The sequence below is a fragment of the Hydra viridissima genome, unplaced genomic scaffold (genome assembly GCF_058129835.1).
Source record: "Hydra viridissima isolate aposymbiotic clone 2 unplaced genomic scaffold, HvirCarnegie_v1 scaffold_21, whole genome shotgun sequence".
NCBI lineage: Eukaryota > Metazoa > Cnidaria > Hydrozoa > Anthoathecata > Hydridae > Hydra > Hydra viridissima.
The window spans coordinates 821,707-842,603 of NW_028324320.1; the positions used below are offsets into that span (position 1 = coordinate 821,707).

A 20,897-nucleotide genomic window follows, 5' to 3' on the forward strand; every position below is an offset into this window, starting at 1 on the left:
AAGAATATTTAGTTGATTTTAAAGAATTAGCAAAAAAATTAAAAAATAAATATAATTATGATGTTATAGAGGAAACAACATTTGATACATATTCTCCTAATGCTTTTTTAAAATTAGAAAAATCAGATAAAGAATTTATAAGTTTGCATAAAGTATTTGTTATGCAAAAAACTAGTATCTAGGGGCAAATAAATAAATAACAAAAAAAATATTTTTTTTTGTTTAAATAATTTATTTTTTTTTTAAAAATTTACAATAATACAATTAACTACACAAAATTTAGCCATAGTTAATTCTGAAAATTTATTTTTAGTGCTATTATATTTTGGAATTGTTTTAGAATCTTTCATATATTTAATTATAGTTTCTAATTCATTTTCTGAATAATTTAATTTATAGTAAACATTTATAGGATTTTCTTCATCGCTAAAAATAGTATCTATTATTCTATTCACATAAGAATATGAATTATTATTAATATCATTCATTTCTTCGATATATTTATTTAAAGTATTGTATTTAGTATTATCTTTTTTCATAATAATTATATCATTAAAATAAGTTGTATATAAATCATTTATTATATTATTTGAAGCATCAATAATAATACCAGGTTTTAAATAATTAGTCAAACTTTTACTAATAGAAGATTGTATTTCCATTTTTACTCCTGCTAAGTAAGAAGAATAAGATTTCTTCTCAAAACAAATAAATATAAGTTTTTTATTTTTTATATTATCAGCAGAAGTAAAATTATTTAATTTTTTTTTGTTTTCTTTAATTAATATATCAGTTGTAATTTTTACCCATTCAATATAATTTATATTACTATCATTATTATAAATATTATCAGTATTAATTGGTAATGTTAAAATATAATTTTTATTATAGTCAATGTTATTATAGAAATTATTATAACATAGTAAATCTAAATCTTTATTAGTATATAATTTACTGAAATGTTTAGATAATTTAAATATATCTTTAAAATCAGATTCATTATATATTAAATATATTAATTGTAAATTATCATTATTCATAGCAAATGATTTTATATAATATTCTAAATTGTATCTAAATTCAGAAAATTTAATATTATTATTAATATATTGCAAACTATTATTTGTTTTAGTATTATTATTATTTAAGGATTCAGAATTAATATCAATAATACTACTATCATTGTTATTAATATTATCATCACTAAAAGTAACACTTTTTTGTTTATTATTATTAAAAATATTATAATTTTGCTGTGGAATAATAATATTAGATTGTGATTGTAATTGTGTATGATTTTTAATATCAGGATTTTTTAATATTCCTCCTACTCCTTCCATTATCTGCAAATTATTAGATTTATTATTATTATTATTATATAATAAGTTTTCTTGTTGCTGCTGATTATTAGGAAAATTATTTTCATATGCCATTTTAGCTGACATACTATTAAATTTATTATTACTAAACATATTATTATTATTAGGAAAATATGAATTATTATTTTTATTGCTCATTTTTTACTAATATTATTAATAATTATATTAATTATGTTTAAATTTAAATATTTAAATCAAATTTATTTCTTTAGTATATTTTTATGTTTTTAAAATGAGCGATCTTTTAAACTACGAAGTTTCTATTGTTAAAAGAAAAGAATTTTATTCTTATCTGCAGACAAAAACACCAACTAATAATAAATCAATTGATGTAAGATCTATTAAAAAAAAGCTTAAAGATTCTTATATACTGCAATGGTATCAAAAAATGTTTTTAGAGTTGTTTAGACCAGATACAGATATACAAGCTATACTAATTAAAGGAGAACCAGGTATAGGTAAAACATTAATAGATATGAGTGTCGCTTGTGAATTCTCTAAAACTTATGGTGAAAATAATTTAGCAAATTTAAACGAAGGTCCTAAAGTATTTATATTAACTTTTCAATCGCATATTTTTATAAATGAAGCTATTAAAAATACTAATTTAGGCTTTATAACACAAGGTGAAAAATACGAATATAACACAATAAAAAATAAACTTATTTCTGAATCTTTGACAGATAAAGAAATTATATTTCTTAGAAACCGCGCTAAAGAAATTACTACTAATGTTAAACAAAGAATAACAGATGAAATTCCATATAGAAAGTCTAAAATAATATTTATAGGATATCAAAAACTAGTAAATAAAACTCTCTATATTGGTAAATGCAACGATATAGAAAAAATATACAATTCACATCATAAAGATGATGTTGTTACTTTTCTTGATAACTTAGATAGAGAAAATGTTGTAAAAATAAATCATGATTTTGTCTCTAGCTTCGACAATTCTCTCATAATAGCTGATGAATTACATGTTACTCATAACAAAGAAGGACTAAATAGCCGCGGTATTGTATTAAAATATATATTAGATAAAGCAAAAAATGTAAGAATGATAGCAACTGATGGTACGCCTATTATGAGCAAAGAAACTCAGCTTATACCTGTACTTAATTTATTCTGCCCTAAAAAACATTTTAGACATGAAGATTTCTTTGACGAAAATAATAACTTTATTAAAAAGAATAAAGATAAATTAATAGATATAATTAAAGGAAGAATATATACTATTAAAAACATCGATTTATCTATTTTTCCTAATATATCTTATGAAGGCGGCCTTATAAGATACTTTGATCCACTAGATAAAAAAAAGGAAAAATATATAGAAGAACTTAATTTTGTAGAAGCACCTTTAACAGGTATTCAGAAAAAAATAATTCTTGAGCAAGAATCGTTTTTCAATACAGAAAACAGTAATATTATACATAATGATAGTATTTATGAGATTATTCTACTTGACGATAACGATAAAATAGTAAATTCGGAAAATGATTTAGTAGGTAGTAAAAAATATCAATATAATGTTAGTAGTATAAATTCTCCTAATATTGAGCGAAAATTTAAAATGCTTAGTGGACCTATATTTGAGAAGAAAAATATAAAAAATTTTAGCTCTAAATATTATACTATGCTTAATGTATTAGATATGATATGTGCTAAAAAATATGGCGGTGGTAAAATTATTATATTTCACCGCAATATTGAATATCCAGGTGTTAATTTAATAGAAACAATTTTGCGTGAAAATGGTTTTATTGATGTAAATGAAAAAGAAAAAGAAAATACTAGATGCTATGAATGTGATAAACCAAGAAATAAACACGTCGATTTAAATCATGAGTACTTTCCAGCGCGTTTTATTAATATTCATACTTATGTAAATCATAAGATTATTAGCAGATTAATAGAAGAATTTAATATGTTAGCGCCTAATAAATTTGGTAAATATATTAAAATTTTAATTGGATCTCGTCTAATAGAAGTTGGTGTTGATTTTAATAATGTGCAAAATATAATAACATTATGTAATAATCCTTCTATTAATTCTTTGCTACAGACTCAAGGTCGTGGCGCTAGAGCTACAGCTCTTATTTCACTGCCCAAAGAAATGCAGCATTTACATATGTTTAATATAATAGCAACTCTACCAGATCAAAATACAGCAGATGTAATTAAGTGGAAAAACATGATAGAAGATAAACATAAAATTAATTATATAGAAGATATATTAAATTCTTCTTCTATAACTGCCGCTATTTATAAAGATATTTTTCCTATAGAAGCTAATATCTACACTGATCCAAAAATGATAAAATATGATAAAATAGCAGATGTTAGAATTACTAGCGAATTTTTATCACCATCTATTAAAAACGCTATAGTCACTGTTAATGATATGAATTCTGTAGTGGATAATATGTATTTTAATATAAATAAAACAATATTAATTAGAGAGTTTAATATTATGTTAAAAATAATAAAGCTTTTTTTATTAGACTTATCTGTAATATATAAAGATGATTTATGGGATATTATAATAAATTCTGATATAGATATTGGAATAAATAAAAAATTTTTAAATAAAAATTTATTTGATTTGATAATACTTTTTTTAGCGAGTAACGTAAATATAGAAAATTCACGTTTAAGCGATTTTTATAAATCTGCTTCATTTTCTTTATCTAATGTTATACATTTAGACAGTATAATAGAATTTTTAATAAACAATCCTTTTAGCAAAGTTATAGTTAATAATAATGGTAGTTATAAAAAACTCACTATATTAGAAGATGATTTATTAGTTATTCGCCCCATTAAAGAAAATAATAATTCGTTTATAGATATACCTGATGTTTTTGAATTTGGTAGACGACAGCTTTTTAATGATGTTGCAGTAATACCTTCTAAAAATATAATAAAATCTACAATAGACTCAGATGATATTTGGACAAATCAATTACATAATGATATAATAGCTGTTTCATCTTATAAAGATATTTATCATTTATTCGATAAATACCAAACAATATCACATGCAAATGTAATAGAAAGATTAATAATTAAAAATACAAATATCAATGATGATAATTTAAAAGAAGGCGAAGAACTATATATCAATCTGCTTCATGAATTGAAATATGTTTTTACATATAATGAATTATTATTAAATAATACAATTAAAATGATAATAGCGGCTAATATAAAAAAAGAACTTAATACTAAAATTGGAGCTTATATTGTTAATGATATATTAAAATTATATAATCCAGTGAAAAAAGAATGGGATACATTAAATGATAAAAGTTTAAATTTAAGAAAAAAATTAAATCCCTATAAACTAACAGGATCATTTGTTTCTACTGATAGTAACCAACAAAAAGCTTATTTTAAATTACGTCAAGAGTCAAAAAAAGAAGCAGATAAACGTAAAATAAAACGCGGTATAGTATGTTATTCAAAAAATAAAGAAGCTATCTTAGATTTAATAAATAATACAGATATAAAAACAAAAGTTAATAATAATATGTTACTAATGAATATATGCGATATAATAAAAGAAGAATTATTTAAAATGGAAATAAAAGCAAGAAAAGAAGATAGTAATATATACTATATAACTATACTTGATTGTAAGAATTAAATAAAAAAAAAATGTAATTTATATTTGTATTAACAATTTAAAAATATAGCCCCGCTGGACCTGCGACAAAATTATTTACGTTATTTGGATTAACAATACCTTTATATAATTTATCGTTATTAAAAATTACATCACCAACAAATAATTTATCATTATCTATTTTGCCCCGTAAAATCTGCGGAACATTAATATAATCACTAAAACCACCAACTAATTCTTTATCATATATTTTATCATCATATCTGTTTACTGGCGCCAAAAAATCTTTTGGCCCGCTACCAGCGCTATACCAAGCATTATCTAATATACTTACTGCATTACCAAGCCCTATATCTATATCGTCGAAATTATTATCATAATTTATACAATTGTTTTTATCTATTCCACTATTATTTTGTATATAATTTCTTATTTTTCTTATACCATTTTTCATTTTGTGTGTATATTCTTTATTAAATATAATTAACATTACTATAAATAAGAGAATTATTATTATAATATTCTTAAAATTATTATATAAATTATATCCTATATATAAAAGAGAGAAAAAAGCCACAATTTTAACCTCAACACAACAATCATCAAACATTTGTAATATTATTTAATATTTAAATTAATAAAAAAATACTAATAATATATCTGCTAATTTTTTATTATTAAAATTTAAATTATCGCAGCCAAGCAGAATAATATTAACTTATTTAATTTCAGCAAATAATAAATTTTTTACTTATAAGCCAAAAAATATTAAATATATATAAAGATATTTTTTTTATATAATATATTAAATTAAATATTTTTATAGTTTTAAATAATAATATATATAATATAAATTATATTATGAATGCAAATAACATAGCTTTAATTCCTGAATATTTACGACAAGGCAAAAAATATTATGCTGATAAAAAAGATATATATATAATAAACAATAAAATAAAAAACGAAGAATTAGTTTTTGATATAATATACGATAAAAATGACAATAGTAAATTTACTTTAAAGCCTGCTAAAGATAATATTAATAAAAAAGATAGAAATGACAATGATAATAAAAATATACTTATTGTACCTTTTTTAGATTTAATAACTTCTAATTTTGGTCTATCATCTGTAGCTATATTTGGTAAATCAAATACAGGTAAAACTTATTATATGAAATCATTATTAAGCGCTATAAATATAAAAAAATATTATGATTTAGGTATATATATAACTGGTACTCCTAATCAGTGTTTTAAAGAATTTGGTAATTTTTTTAATAGATTATTTGTTATTAGCGCCGATGAAGCAAATAATACATTTATAAAAAATCTGTCTAAAATACAAGAAAAAAGATTAGAAGTATATAACTTTATAAATAATGAAGAATTAATACATGAAGTATATAAAAAAGTAAGATTAATAATAATTAGAGCTTACTGCTTTAAATGCGATAATTATATTAAACTGCATAAAATTATAACGGAGTTTGACGAAAAACTATCTAATTATTACAATGAATTAAATAAAGACGAAAATTTAAGCTATGATATCGAGCGCTGTATAAAAAAGAAAATGATATTAATAATGAAAATTTTTCTTAAGCAGAAGATTATAATAAATACATTTAATAAATTTATAAATCTAAATAATTTAAACAAAACAGAAATGTTTGTCTTTAAAAATTTAGCTTTCTCACCATATATTATATTAGTACTAGATGATATAGGATCAAAACTTTCATCTGAAACTGGAGATTCTAGCAAATTTTCATCTTTACATGCTATTAATAGACATTATGGTATTTTAATATTATATTTAATACAAAGTACTACTTCTTTAACTGCTAAAATGCGTGAAGGTATGCAAATTAATATTTTCTCTAGCTCGGAAGTAGCTCTTTGGTATTCTAAATATTCGGATAATATTATGAGTAAAAAGCAGTTAGAATTCTTTAAAATATTATCTAAAGAGTATTTTTATCGTAATACTAATGACTATAGATTTCTAGTATTTATGAATCCTGGCGGCAAAGTCGCGCTAAAAGATCCTATAAGATATACAAACGCTATATCAGATGGTTATTTGCCGCTAATATCAGATAATATTAAAAAACGTATGATACAGTTAGATGCTAAGATAAAAGAAGTTGAAGCTGGTGCTAATGATAAAGAAAGAATAGAAATGATGTTTCAAGTAATGGAGCCGCCTAATATAAATGATAGTGAAAATAATGATAATAATAATGATAATAATGATAATGATTTTAATTAAATTTATCTATTACTGCTTCTAAACAATAAACAGAAAAAAAATATATATATATATATTTATTTATACATGCTTTTAAAAATAATATTTGTTTTATTTACATTATCTTTAAAATTAGCTAATATTAAATTTGTTATATATGTTAAACATAATAATTGATGAGTTAATATATATTTTAACTCTTTTTTTATAGAATTATATATTTCGCAAAATTTAGTATCATCTGTTAACTTTGGCAGATAATTATCATTAGTAATTTCTCTATAATTTATATATAGCATATAAACTTCATCATTTAATAAATTTCCTCCTAAAGGTTTATATATAACTGTTTCTTTAAACTTAGAGCTAATTTCTGTTAATAGTGTTAAAACAGAATTATTAGATATAGTATTATATACTTTTAATATAAAACAATCTCCTGGATTTATTATATTTTGCGCTATATACCATTCTTGTTTCATTAATTCATACATTGAATCATATCTAGCCATATACTTATTAAAATTATGAAAATTATATGAATCACTGCCGCCATCGCAAGATATAATTTTTAATTTATTATTTATATTTTTATTTAGAAATCCTTCTATAGTTTTATTAACTACATTAGTTTCAAATATATTACCTGATAGTCCTTCTTTATAACCAATCCATCTATCTGGATAATTCTTTAGCAGATTAAAAGAATCAATTATTAAAAAATTATCACCTTTGTAAGCGCTTTGAGCATACCATTCATAATTATTAAAAACATGTTGATATGCTAATATAGACGCTCCAGGTAATTCTGCTATAAATATAGCTAATTCTGGTATAAATCTATGAATTTCTTTTAAGTAGGAATAACATTCATATAATTTAATATACGCTTTAGTTATATAATTATCATTATCAATTTTTATTTTATTATTTTTTAATGTATTTATTATTTCTTTTTTGCGTTCTATTATTCTTTTGTTATGAGTTGTTAAAGCAGAATTATAATCTTTATCATTAATTTTAAATAATCTATTATGTATGTTAAATATATCTTTATTTATATCTTTTTCTGATTTAGACATTATTTTTTCTACAAATTTATGTATAAAATCAGGAAAAGTATTATAAGTAGATGATATCTCAGAAGATATCATTATTTCATCTGATATAAATTCACCACCTTTTAAAGACAAATTATCATTGTCTTTATTAGTGTAAAATTCATTATAATAATTATTATCATTATCATTATCATTATCATTATCATTATAGTCATTTTCATCACTACCTGAAGAAAAATTAAAATAATTATCACCGTAATACATATTAAAAACAAGTATTTTTTTAAATGTTCTAAATATTAAAATTTATTTTTTTTTTGCTAAATTTAGGGGCAAGTACATGTATCACATCTATTACATTCATGATGATCATGATGAGATCCACCATAATATCTATGATAAGTACTATTTACTTTTCCTCCTTTAGATTTTTTCGCTGATGATTTATTTTGATTACTCTTTGTTAAATTACTTTTAGCTGCGGAATTTTTAGCCAGCGAATTTTTAGCTGAAGACTTTTTAACTGCTCCACCATACTGCTGCTGCTGTTGTAGATCATCAGATAATAAATAATTCTGATTATTATATAAATCTGTATTATTTAAGTTAAGACAACTAAAAGTATTATTCAGCATTAATTGCTGCTGTGAAGTAGCATATTGTTGCTGATTTTGGTTATAATCTGTTAAGAAAATACTCTTGTTTGTAGTACTATACATTATTAGTGTATTTAAATAATACAAAAATAAATTTTTTTATATATTTTTTATTTGCGGCTTTAATGCAGAGAAAAAATTAGGTATTTTGTTGAAAAACAAAATAATAATAATTGCTAATGTTATTAAAATCATAATAATAATAATAATTTTAAAAAACTTATTAAAATCAATAAAAAAACACATATATTTATTATCCCACATTTTTTTAATTAAATCATTACTTTCGTTAGCCGAATAATATTTTTTATTTAAACTAATATTAACAGCATTGTGTAAATCATTTATTAAATTTTTTAAATCTTGTTTAGTATTTATATTATTTTCAATCAATATATTATCTAAATTAGCGGCAAAATTTTGCGCACAGACGCAATTTCTAGGTAGTATATATTTATATGATTTTATATTATCAAGCCAAGCTTTCTTAGTAGCGTAATCTAAAATATCTGGAGCGCTATCAGCAAGTAAATGTAAACTAATCCATACATGCGGACCATATACTTCAGCTGAATTATTATTATTTTTATTTAATAGGAACATTTTTATTTTTCTTATTTAAAATGGAACAAATAAAAAATGAAGTAGATAATAGAGAAATACTTAGATCTCATTTTATTGCAAATTATAAAAACAGTTTTGACTATATATTTAATAGATTGTACATAGATGATTATTATAAAAAACCAGCTTATACAGAATATATATTAAATAGTAGTACTAATACTAATGTTCCTAAATTTACAAAAAATACATATCCTCTCACTTTAAAGCAAACTGATATTCTATATAGCAATAAACCATACAGAGAAATAATAGCAGATATTAGACATAAAAAAAAGGCAGATTTTATTTGGGGGCGGTAATAAAAACAATATTATATTTTTAATCTAAATTTGAATAAAAATTATATTATAAACAATTAAAATATAATTATTTAAAATGGAACGAATAGAAAATGAAAATATCACTAATAATAGCGAAATTTCATTAGATGATATTTCAAAAAATAAAACTAATATTGAAGTTCCACTTACAAAACAAGATTCAGTGGAAAATGTTTCTATTTTAGAGGCAAAAGAAAATATTTCTGCTGATAATAATTTAATTAAATTAGTTGTAAATTCATCTACTGATGATTTAACTAATAATAAATCTGCAGCAAAAGAAAATATTTCTGCTGATAATAATTTAATTAAATTAGTTGTAAATTCATCTACTGATGATTTAACTAATAATAAATCTGCAGCAAAAGAAAATATTTCTGCTGATAATAATTTAATTAAATTAGTTGTAAATTCATCTACTGATGATTTAACTAATAATAAATCTGCAGCAAAAGAAAATATTTCTGCTGATAATAATTTAATTAAATTAGTTGTAAATTCATCTACTGATGATTTAACTAATAATAAATCTGCAGCAAAAGAAAATATTTCTGCTGATAATAATTTAATTAAATTAGTTGTAAATTCATCTACTGATGATTTAACTAATAATAAATCTGCAGCAAAAGAAAATATTTCTGCTGATGATTTAACTAAAAATACATCTGAAGTAAAAAAAACTTTAGAGAAAGTATTTAGCTACAGACATACTACAACTTTAACTGATAATTACGATTTCTTTGTTAATAAATTAATGTATTATATGTCAGTATGTAATGATTTAATAAAAAATGAAGAAGAAAATATTAAACTTAATAAACGAGAATGTAATGAAAAAGATTTCTTATATTTTAAAGACAGATTTAATATTATACTATCTAAATTTTTCATTTATTATGTTTTAGATAGTAAATTTAGCTTTATTGATTTTATTGAATATATAGATGAATTCAGCGATAAATGGAATAAAAATATTTTAATGAATATATCTATTTTAAATAATCTAGATTTATATAAAATATATAATGCATATAAAGAATGTCTTAATAATAAAAAAGAAAATATTATAGCTAATATATCTGATATGCTTAAAAATACAAAAAAGATAATTTATAAATTATCTCCTATTTCCGCTAAAGAAGATATGATTTATGTTTTTAAAAATGAAAATTTAATTAAATATGATTACATATTAAAAAATGAAAATAATATGGGAAAGGATAATTATAATAAATATATTGAAACAAAAGATGATAAATTTATGAGCAGAAGATCATTAGAAAATTGTATCTTAGATTATATTTATAGTAGTACTGGTATTTTTAATAATAATGAAATTAATGATATTATTAGTTTTGAAACTAGTAAAAAAGATGGAGTTGAAGTTATTAAAACATTTAAAACTAAAGAAGATTTAATTTACTCGCTTATTAAATGTTGTACTTTAATTAGCAAGTATTTTGGAGAAAAAGAAGATAATAAATATTTTAATAGTAAATACTCTGATTTTTATATAAATTTAGATTATTTAATGTATAGAATTTTAGTTGATGTTGATTTTAATTTTATACATTATTTTATTTCAATGAATGGCATTGGAAAATCTAAATGGATTAAAGATTTATTCGGCGATAGAAGTTTTAAAACAAGAGTTACTAATATATTAGAAACAAAAAAATCAATTAATCCAAAAGTATATAAATCTTTTATTAAAGCTATTTCAGAATACGATTTTATTTTAGAAAGTATTAGACATTATAATTCACCAAATGAAACAAATAAAGAAATTGAAGAAAAAGAAAAGAAAAATTTTATTACAAGAGAACCAAATGGTAAAGCTGTTTATACAATAGATTTAGATAAAATAAATAAAATTGTAGAAAAATTTAAAGTAAAATTATCTGCTCGAGAGTATAATCATTTTAAAACATTTTTAGCTAATATGCAAGTACAAACTGATAAAAGTATTTCTATCAGATTTTTAAATGAGTGTGTTAAAAATATATATATGATTGTAATTGATAATTACTTTAATGAAAATAAAAAATAATATATAAAATATATATAAATAATTTACTTAAATTTTATTTTTTTTGTTTCTAGCTAAAATGACTTTGCAGTATATACCAAAGTTAAGCAAAATAGTAGTAGATATTAATGACTACAGAGAAATTTCTATTAAATCTAATAATTATTTTATAGTAATTGATAGCAGAGAAAAAAAACTAATTTATGCTGCTAGTATTTTACTAAGTAAAAATACAGATAAAATATTAAATTTTATAACAGCTCAATTAATATATGGAGATATACATTTATGTTATATAGACGATTCAGGAGTTATTACTATAGTTGCGATAATAGAACGTAAAACGTCTAAAGATTTTACTTCAAGCATAAAAGATAAAAGACTAAATAATATTAAATTATTATCGGATTACTGCAGTATTAATAATATTATTCCGTTTTTACTTTTAGAGGGTGTAAATAAATTATATCCAAAAGCGCCAAAATGGGAAGATAAAAATTTAATATGCAAAACTTATACAAATAAAATAAATGATATGTCTATAAGAATGTCTTTATTACAATTAGTTGTCAAATATAACATTAAACTTTTACTGTCTAGTTCACAATTCGACTCTATTATACAACTTTCCGCATTGTTTAAATACTTAGTCGCTACTACTAATAGTTTAGCAAAAAATAATAATAAAGAAATATTTAACATATATAGCAAAAAAAAAGAAATATCTATGATATCAGAATTAGAAACTACAAATATTTATGAAAATTTTAAAATATGGCGGGTAAAACAAAATAAAAAAGCTATAAATAATATATTTAACTGCTTTGAACGCGGCAAAAATAATATTAATAATAATTTTTTTATTACTTTATTGTCATTCAATGATGAAGGTATTATGTTAAATTACACTAACGATTGTTGTAATTTAATTAATTATTATATAATTAATTATAACCATTATATTGATAATAAGCTGTTTTTTCGAGAACAATTAATAGATGGTTATTATAATATTATATTTTACTCTAATATTAATAATAAACTAAATATAAAAAAAACCACTATAAATAATTTCTGCTTAACTTTAGCTAATAATATTTATGAAGTATATGCTATTAATAGTGAAAATTTTTATAATACTAGTATCTTTTCATATAATAATAATTTAAATATTTATAATGATTTAATTAAATTAGTTATTATAGATAAATTAGGTATAGCAGCTTTAATTAATATTGATATATTATACTCTGCAAGTAATAGCGAAAATAAAAATATAAATAATATAAAGAATATAACAGCAGATTTAATTTATCAGCAGTATTTAAATAAAGAATTTATACTTGATCCATTTAATACAATATATATTAATAATGATATTATATACTGTATTTTTAGCGCGGATTTTATAGTTAGTGATTTTTTTAGTATATTATATTATTTTCTTATAAAAACAAAACTAATTAAAGATTATAATAATATAGACGAATGTAGATTAGTATTAAATAAAAAACATTCTATTAACTGCATTTATAATAATAATATAAATATAACATGTATTTGCGAGTTAATTATAAATTTATCTGTATTAATATTTAACAATAATAGAGATAAAATAAATTTTCTGCTAAACAGTATAAATAATAATAATATAAATATAGTTAATCATAATGTTTTTTGCGGAGTAATAATTAATAAATGCTTATGCGGTCAAGAATAAATATATTACTACTCTTCTTCTTTAGATAAACCTGCTAAAAATCTCCCATTTTCGTAATCTTCTGGTTCATCTTTTCTAAAATCTAAATCTTCATTATCTTCTTCATTTATTAAATTATCTTTATTTTCTTCTTCTTCGATAAATTCATTTGAAGAATCTTCTAAATTAGCAGAAGTATTATTATTATCTTCATCGTCATTATTGAATAGATTATTATTATATTTGTCGTTATTTGACAGCTTTTTATTATATACTTTTGTATATTTAATATAATTATTATAAATAACTTTAATGGTATAAATTAAAATTTTAAGATTTAATTTTGATATAACAAAAGCAAAAATATTATATATAACGCCTTTTAAATACATTATAAAGAAATTCATATCTTGAAATATATTATTATCATTACTTGCTAATATTATATTATTAAAATTACATATTTCATTTTTTTCTATTATTATATCTTTTATAATTTTCCGCTTTGATTCATCTTCATTATTATAAAAACTATTTTTTATTATATTTAATATTTCTTTCTCATCATCATCATCTGTTAAAGTGTTTTTATTTAATATTCTACTTAAAATTCTAATTAAATATAGAATAACAGAAATAAGATAATTATCATCGTTAATTATTTTATCAAACATAGATTTAATATTTTTATTTTCATTTAATATTTTTTCTAGCAGTTTAGAGTTTGTATTATTTTTTAATATAATATCACGTACTATATTTTTTTTCTCAATATAGTATTTTTGATTTAAATCATTATTTGTATTTGTTTGTTTTATTATAGCCATTACTTGTTTATCTAATTTATCTTTATATTTATTATAGTAGTTAACAGCAGTAGTAGAATTAATGTCCCAATTACTGATATAGCCGCATGCTGAACATTCTATATTATTTGATGAATAAGTATGAGATATATTAACAGGGCAGAATTTTTTTATTTTTGCTAAAAATTGTTTAACTTTTATAATATTTATTATTTTATCTAAGTTAGTAGAGTATTTTTCTATATTTTTATAGTCCCAGCCGCAAACACTGCATTTAATAATACCATTATTATCTCGTTTAAAATCATGTTTATCGCCGTTTAAATCATATAATATATATAAAGGCGGTTTAATATTATTTTTATATTTATTAGAATTTATCACATTATAATCGAAATAATAATAATCTTTATTAATAAGAATAAAATCTTTTTGATAGTTTTTTGGGTATATATTTATTATATTATATACATCTTTATTTGTTATCATGCTGTTGAAAAATAAATCTCCATCTATTTTTGCATCATAATCTAAAGCAACAAAAATTCTTTTATCTGGAATTAAATAATTCCACTTTATATTTAATCCTATTCTATTATTTTGTCTTAATTTATTAGTTTTGCTGTTTTTAATGTAATTTAATATAATACCTATATTAGAATGAATATTAGTTATAGCTTCATTATATATTTGTGAGTATTCTACAGCATGTGTGTTTTTATTAAGAGATATAAATTGATTGTACATGTTAGTAAGTATATCATATATATTACCAGTTATATCTAGCAGTATTATAAAGCCTCCTTTAGTAGTTTTTAATTTTTTGCTAAGTATATTAATAAAAGCAGCGCAGTATATCATAGCGAAAATATTTAATACGTCATTTTTCATTTCATTAGATAATATATTATTTTTTAAATAATTTTGCAAATTAGTTTGTGTTATTTGATATATGCAGGGTATACACATATCAATAACATCTTTTTTGGTTAAAATAGTTTCATTTGTAGTTATAGATGGTAGTCTAATATATATATTAATATATTTATATATTAATTTATATAATTTATCATCTGCCATTTCTTTATATATATAGTCGTCTAAAGAGTAATATTCCATAGATTGCATACTATCATAATCAAATAATTCTGATTTACATATTTTACATACAGCTGTTTTTTGTTTTCTGTTATATATAATATAATTACTAATAGCGTTTTTTTTATTAAATTCGCTATCATCTATCATTTTAAGTAGTATTATATTATGAGGACATATCATGTTTTCACCGCATGAATTGCATATTATCATTTGCTCGCGATTATACATATTATCATAATAATCTTCTAATTTCTTTGCATTTTTCTTTATATTAAATTTAGAAGTTTTATTTGAATACATTATATTATAAATTAATAATTTATGCGGGCAGGAAATTTCTATAGATGATGTTTGGTCGATTTTTGTAAATTTTTCTAAATAATCATTTATTTTTTGCTTTATAGATTCGCTAAAATTAGTATCATCATATATATTTAAATAATATTCATTTAATATGTTTTTAATTATATCAATATTATTAGAGTTTTTATATTCTTTTTTTCTTGATTCCGCGACGCTTTTGATATCGTCATAATTCATTACAATATCAAAATATTTGCCCTCCATTAAAGAATTTATATCTGAGTTAATACCAATTTTATAATTTTTTATTTTATGCATTGAATTAATAATATTAATTATTGTTTTTGTTATTCCTATTTCATTTAATTTAATATTATATTCTTCATTTGCAGAAATATTTATAATTTTAATATTTTTATCAGCGAATTGCTTTAAATTTTTCACTATTTCTTTATTATTTTCATTTCTAATAAGAATATGTCTTAATTCTTCATATTCTTTATCATTTTCATTGCAGACATCTTTAAAGTTAACTATAATATACTTTGAACCAAATTTAATATTTTTAATCTGTGTATACTTTCTATTATCATCAAGTATTATACCATAACCATCTCTTAATGGAAATGATGCTTCTTCTTTAAATTTAAAGCAGGGTATTAAAGATGTTTCATTTATATTAACACAAGTATTATAAAATTCCGCTAACTCAGATTTAATATCGCCAAATACATCTACTAAACGAGAGTATATGTCTGCTATATTTTTTATATTTTTATATTTTAAATAATATGGTTGTATAGTTTTATGATTTAAATTATTTATAGAAGTAGATATACTAGTATTTACTGTTATTACAAAATCTTCTTCTTCCATTTTTTTTTTATTTAATGCAAAGAAGAATATATATGATATAAATTTATTACTATTAAAAAAATAAAAAAAAATATACGTTAAAAAAAAATTCTTTTAAATTTAAAAATATTAATTGTTTAAATAAATATTTAGCACTTCTATTGATTTTTCTCCATAGTCGTCATAAATTCTACATATAAATTCATTTATCATTCTTCTATAATCTATTATCAATTTCAAGGCAGAATTATTATCTATTATAATAGGTATATCTGTATTTTCTGTGTGTTTTTTATCTATAGTATATATATCAAATATATCTACATAATAATAATAATTACCAGAATTATTTTTAGCAGCGATTTTGCTATATTCTTTTAGTTTATTAGTAATAATACTTAACAGATTTACTTTTATTTTATTATCAGTAGCGGCGTTTTTTGATTCTATATAATCTTTATCTTCTATCATTAGAGAATTTAGTTCTTTTATATTAATTTCCTCATAATTATTAGTATTTATATAAAGCGGCTTAAAATAAAGCGGCGATATAATTAAATTTAAAAAAAGTATATTCATTATTTTTACATCAACTATAATACCATATAATTTATCATCTGCTTTTATAGCAGCTAATTTTTCTAATATTATTCCCCATTCTTTATATTTTTCTATATATTTTTTATTAAATTTTTGAATACCTGTTATATACATATATATTTGATCATTTTTATCACGAGCAGTTATATTATTAAAACTACATATACCTATATCGTTTTTAATATCTGAATTTAATTTAAAATTACATATTATACTATTAACATTAAAATTAGCAGCTTTATATTTAAATTTAATTGAAACATTTGTTATAATATCATCATCATGTAATAAAGATCTATTTGTTTCTGTTATTTCTAATATATCAATACATACATTATTATTTATTATTTTATCTAAAAATAAATCATATATTTTTTTTTCTATAAAGTCTTTACTGTTTGTTTTAAAATCTATATCTGTAATTAAGTTAACAATTAATTTGCAGGTATAATACTCGTCATTGATGCTAAGTGATGTCATTTCTTTATTATATACTAAAATATATCAATTTTTATTAATTTCGCTTAAAACTTTATTGTATAATTCATATTTATCTGTTTTGTCGACTAAAATTGATACATTTAATAAAGGCATATACTCATAAATATTTATTTCGCCGTTTTCAGCAGTAGTATAAAAGAATTTTCGCTCTATGTTATCTATTTTAACAATTATAGAAGAGCCTTTTTTCTTTACCTTTTCATAGGCTATACATGGAGATGGCGACTCAACGTCGAGAAATATATCATCAGTATATAGCGGCATATTATTTGACTGGCAGCCAAAGCAGCTATATTTTTTATTGTCGCAGTTTATTGAAGCTTCTTTTAAAGCAGTAAGGAAAGTTTCGTGTATGTTAAAATCTTTTATATTTCTAATATACATTAGATACTCACGAGTACCCTTTTTTTCATCTTCTAGGCGTGGACAGTTGAGTATATATATATTCCACTGAACATCGCTAATATTTGTAGGAATAGCTGATACAAGAATAACTACTTTAACTATTCTATCTTGTTTAGGCATATCTGCTAATGAGCCTGGCCTAATAGCTCTTTTATATATCTGAATTTCGGAGCTTTTAGTTTGTGGCGGTGAAAACATAATAACTAAAGTAGCATTCATAAAATTATAACCAACTTCACCTACAGTACTTATTATAACAACTTTTAATAGATCGCATTTTATATTGTCTCTAGAATTTGCTATTTTCATTATTTGTTCTCTTTTTTCCATTTTTGTTTCACCTATTAATACTCCAAATTTAATATTATTTTCATTTAATACGCGTATTAATTCTGGCAGTATAGAGTGCCTTGTTATATATATTATAGCCATACGTTTTGTAGCCTTTACATAATCTATTGTTTTACTATATTTTTCTTTAACACCCGATATACATAAATTAAAGCTTTCATTAGAAGCAGAAATGTTAACTTTTTTGCCATATTTAACTGTAAATTCGCGCGAATCAGTTATAGGTGCTTTATCTTCTCTGCTCTGGCGAATTTCAATCATTCTATATGTCATATAAGTAGAAAATTCTTTGTCGCTCATAGTGCATAAATCAATATCAGGTCCTTCTAAATTTGGTATATCTACTGTTTCTTCCTCTGATGGAGTATAATATATAAGTCCATAAAGTCGCCGCATAAAAAGTTCTTTATTATTTATACTGCCGTCATTTTTAGTAAAAATAACTTTAAAGTCTTCAAATGTTTCAGGTATTAAAGGATTATAACGTCCGCCAGTATCTACAGCTAATGTGTTTAAAAATTTTAGCTCAAAAGGATCATTTTTTATAGGTGTGCCAGTAAAAAAGTAAATTCTATTAGTTGCATTAAGTTTTTTTAAAAATTCGTAAAATAAGTTAGCATAAATCGATCCATGAACAGTTTTATGAAATAAAGCATCGCATTCATCTACAATAAAAAGTTTATTGTTTATATACTTTATATTTCTATTATTTTTATCTGTCAGAATTTTTTCTAGTTTAATTCTAATTTCTAAATCACTTAATGATTCTTCATTTTCAATCATCATTTGCTTATATGAGTCGCTTTTAGATAATGAGATAAATTTAACATTTTTATTCATATAATTTTCTACATTTTGTATTCCTTTTTTACCAAATTTAGGTATCATTTGCATTAAAACTCTTTTAACATACTCATGTTGAGTTTTATGTATTAAGGCGAATGTAGTTTTACCTATAGCGGCGGCATTTGCTATCATAGGTGTATATGTAAATGTTTTACCTGAACCACATTCCATATAAGCTAATAATCCTTTACTATTTTTAATTTGATACTTGCGAGTAAACTCATAAAGAAGAAATTGATGAAATAGTAAAGTTGTATCTAAACCTGGTTCTCTTCTAATACTGTTTATTATTTCATTTATTCGTGTAAACATATTAGTAACATTAGATTCTATTAAAATTAATTTTTTCTTTGATATTTCTTTCTCTTTAGAGTCATTATTATTATAATTATCATTATTATCAGTCATTTTAATATAAATAAAATATATATATATATTAATTTATTTAAATTTATTAATTAATTATATTAAAAATATAGTTATTAAGCAAAAAAATGAATAAAGATAATAATATTACAGATTATATAAAAGAACTTAAAAAATTAGAATTAACTGATTATTGTTTTATAAATCCTACTATAATAAACTATAATAAATTAAATGATTTTAGTTTATCATCGTCTATAATAGCTTATAATGACTTAATCGAACTAATTAAAAAAACAAATGGAAATAATAATATTATTACAAATTTATGTAAATTTGTAAAACATAATATTAATTGGGATGAAAATGAAAAAAAACTTATATGTGAATGTTATCAAATAAAAGAACACATTATAGAAAAAACAATAGAACTATTTAAAAAAAATATTAAATGTGGAAATGAAAATATTGAATATATGAAAACTATATATAAGAATATATTAGATAAAATGAAAAAAAATGATTTTACAGAAATTTGTTATTGTTTAGATTTAAGATATTTAATAAAAAATATAAATTTTAAGCATTCTAATTGTAATTATAATTGTAATGATTATGAAAAGAATGCTAATAATAATTGTTATAGATGTATATATTTATCAATACTTGATTTAATTAGATATTATAAAGTAAAATTTATAATATTTGAATTATATAAATTTAACGGAAATAATAAAAATTGTGATTATAATTTATCAACTATGTGGAGCAATATTATAAAAGAATTTCAAAATTGTATAAATATAGCTTTTTTTAATAATTGTAATGATAGTTGTTTAATTGAAAAATTAATTTATAATAAAATAAAACCTTTATTGAGTAAATTTGTAGCAGCATATTATTATCTTATTACTTTGTTTATAAGATTAGTATATACTATATACTATGAATACTACTATACAGATAATAGTAATAATTATTATAAATTTCTAGAATCTTTTCAAATATATATATCTAAAACATTTAATAATTTAAATTCTATATTGGATTGTTTGTTTGCTACATCTAATGATCTAAGATATAAATTTTTAGATATTTTTTCACC

General features: G+C 20.8%; 2 protein-coding genes across 22 annotated transcripts in view; one reads left to right on the top strand and one right to left on the bottom strand.

The window, feature by feature from the left end:
* The window catches only part of LOC149876388 (uncharacterized), a 471,199-nt gene that overhangs the window by 273,280 nt on the left and 177,022 nt on the right, over positions 1-20,897 (top strand). For 6 of the 21 annotated variants that reach the window (XM_090075456.1, XM_090075458.1, XM_090075459.1 and 3 more), the window contains one exon: positions 8,658-12,004. In XM_090075456.1, coding sequence (XP_089931582.1) covers positions 9,986-11,980 — 1,995 coding nt within the window. In that variant the 5' untranslated portion in view covers positions 8,658-9,985 and the 3' untranslated portion in view covers positions 11,981-12,004. Of the gene's footprint in view, positions 1-6,112; positions 6,173-6,313; positions 6,875-6,936; positions 7,210-8,657; positions 12,005-18,029; positions 19,852-20,897 lie in introns of those variants that run through there. The other 15 variants (XR_016448744.1, XR_016448743.1, XR_016448745.1 and 12 more) reach the window with 6 other exon arrangements.
* LOC149876398 (uncharacterized) overlaps positions 3,375-20,897 on the bottom strand; it is a 209,502-nt gene continuing 191,979 nt past the window's right edge. The window contains exon 4 of the mRNA XM_090075414.1: positions 3,375-4,294. The gene's annotated coding sequence lies outside the window, so the exon portion shown is untranslated. The remainder of the gene's footprint in view (positions 4,295-20,897) is intronic.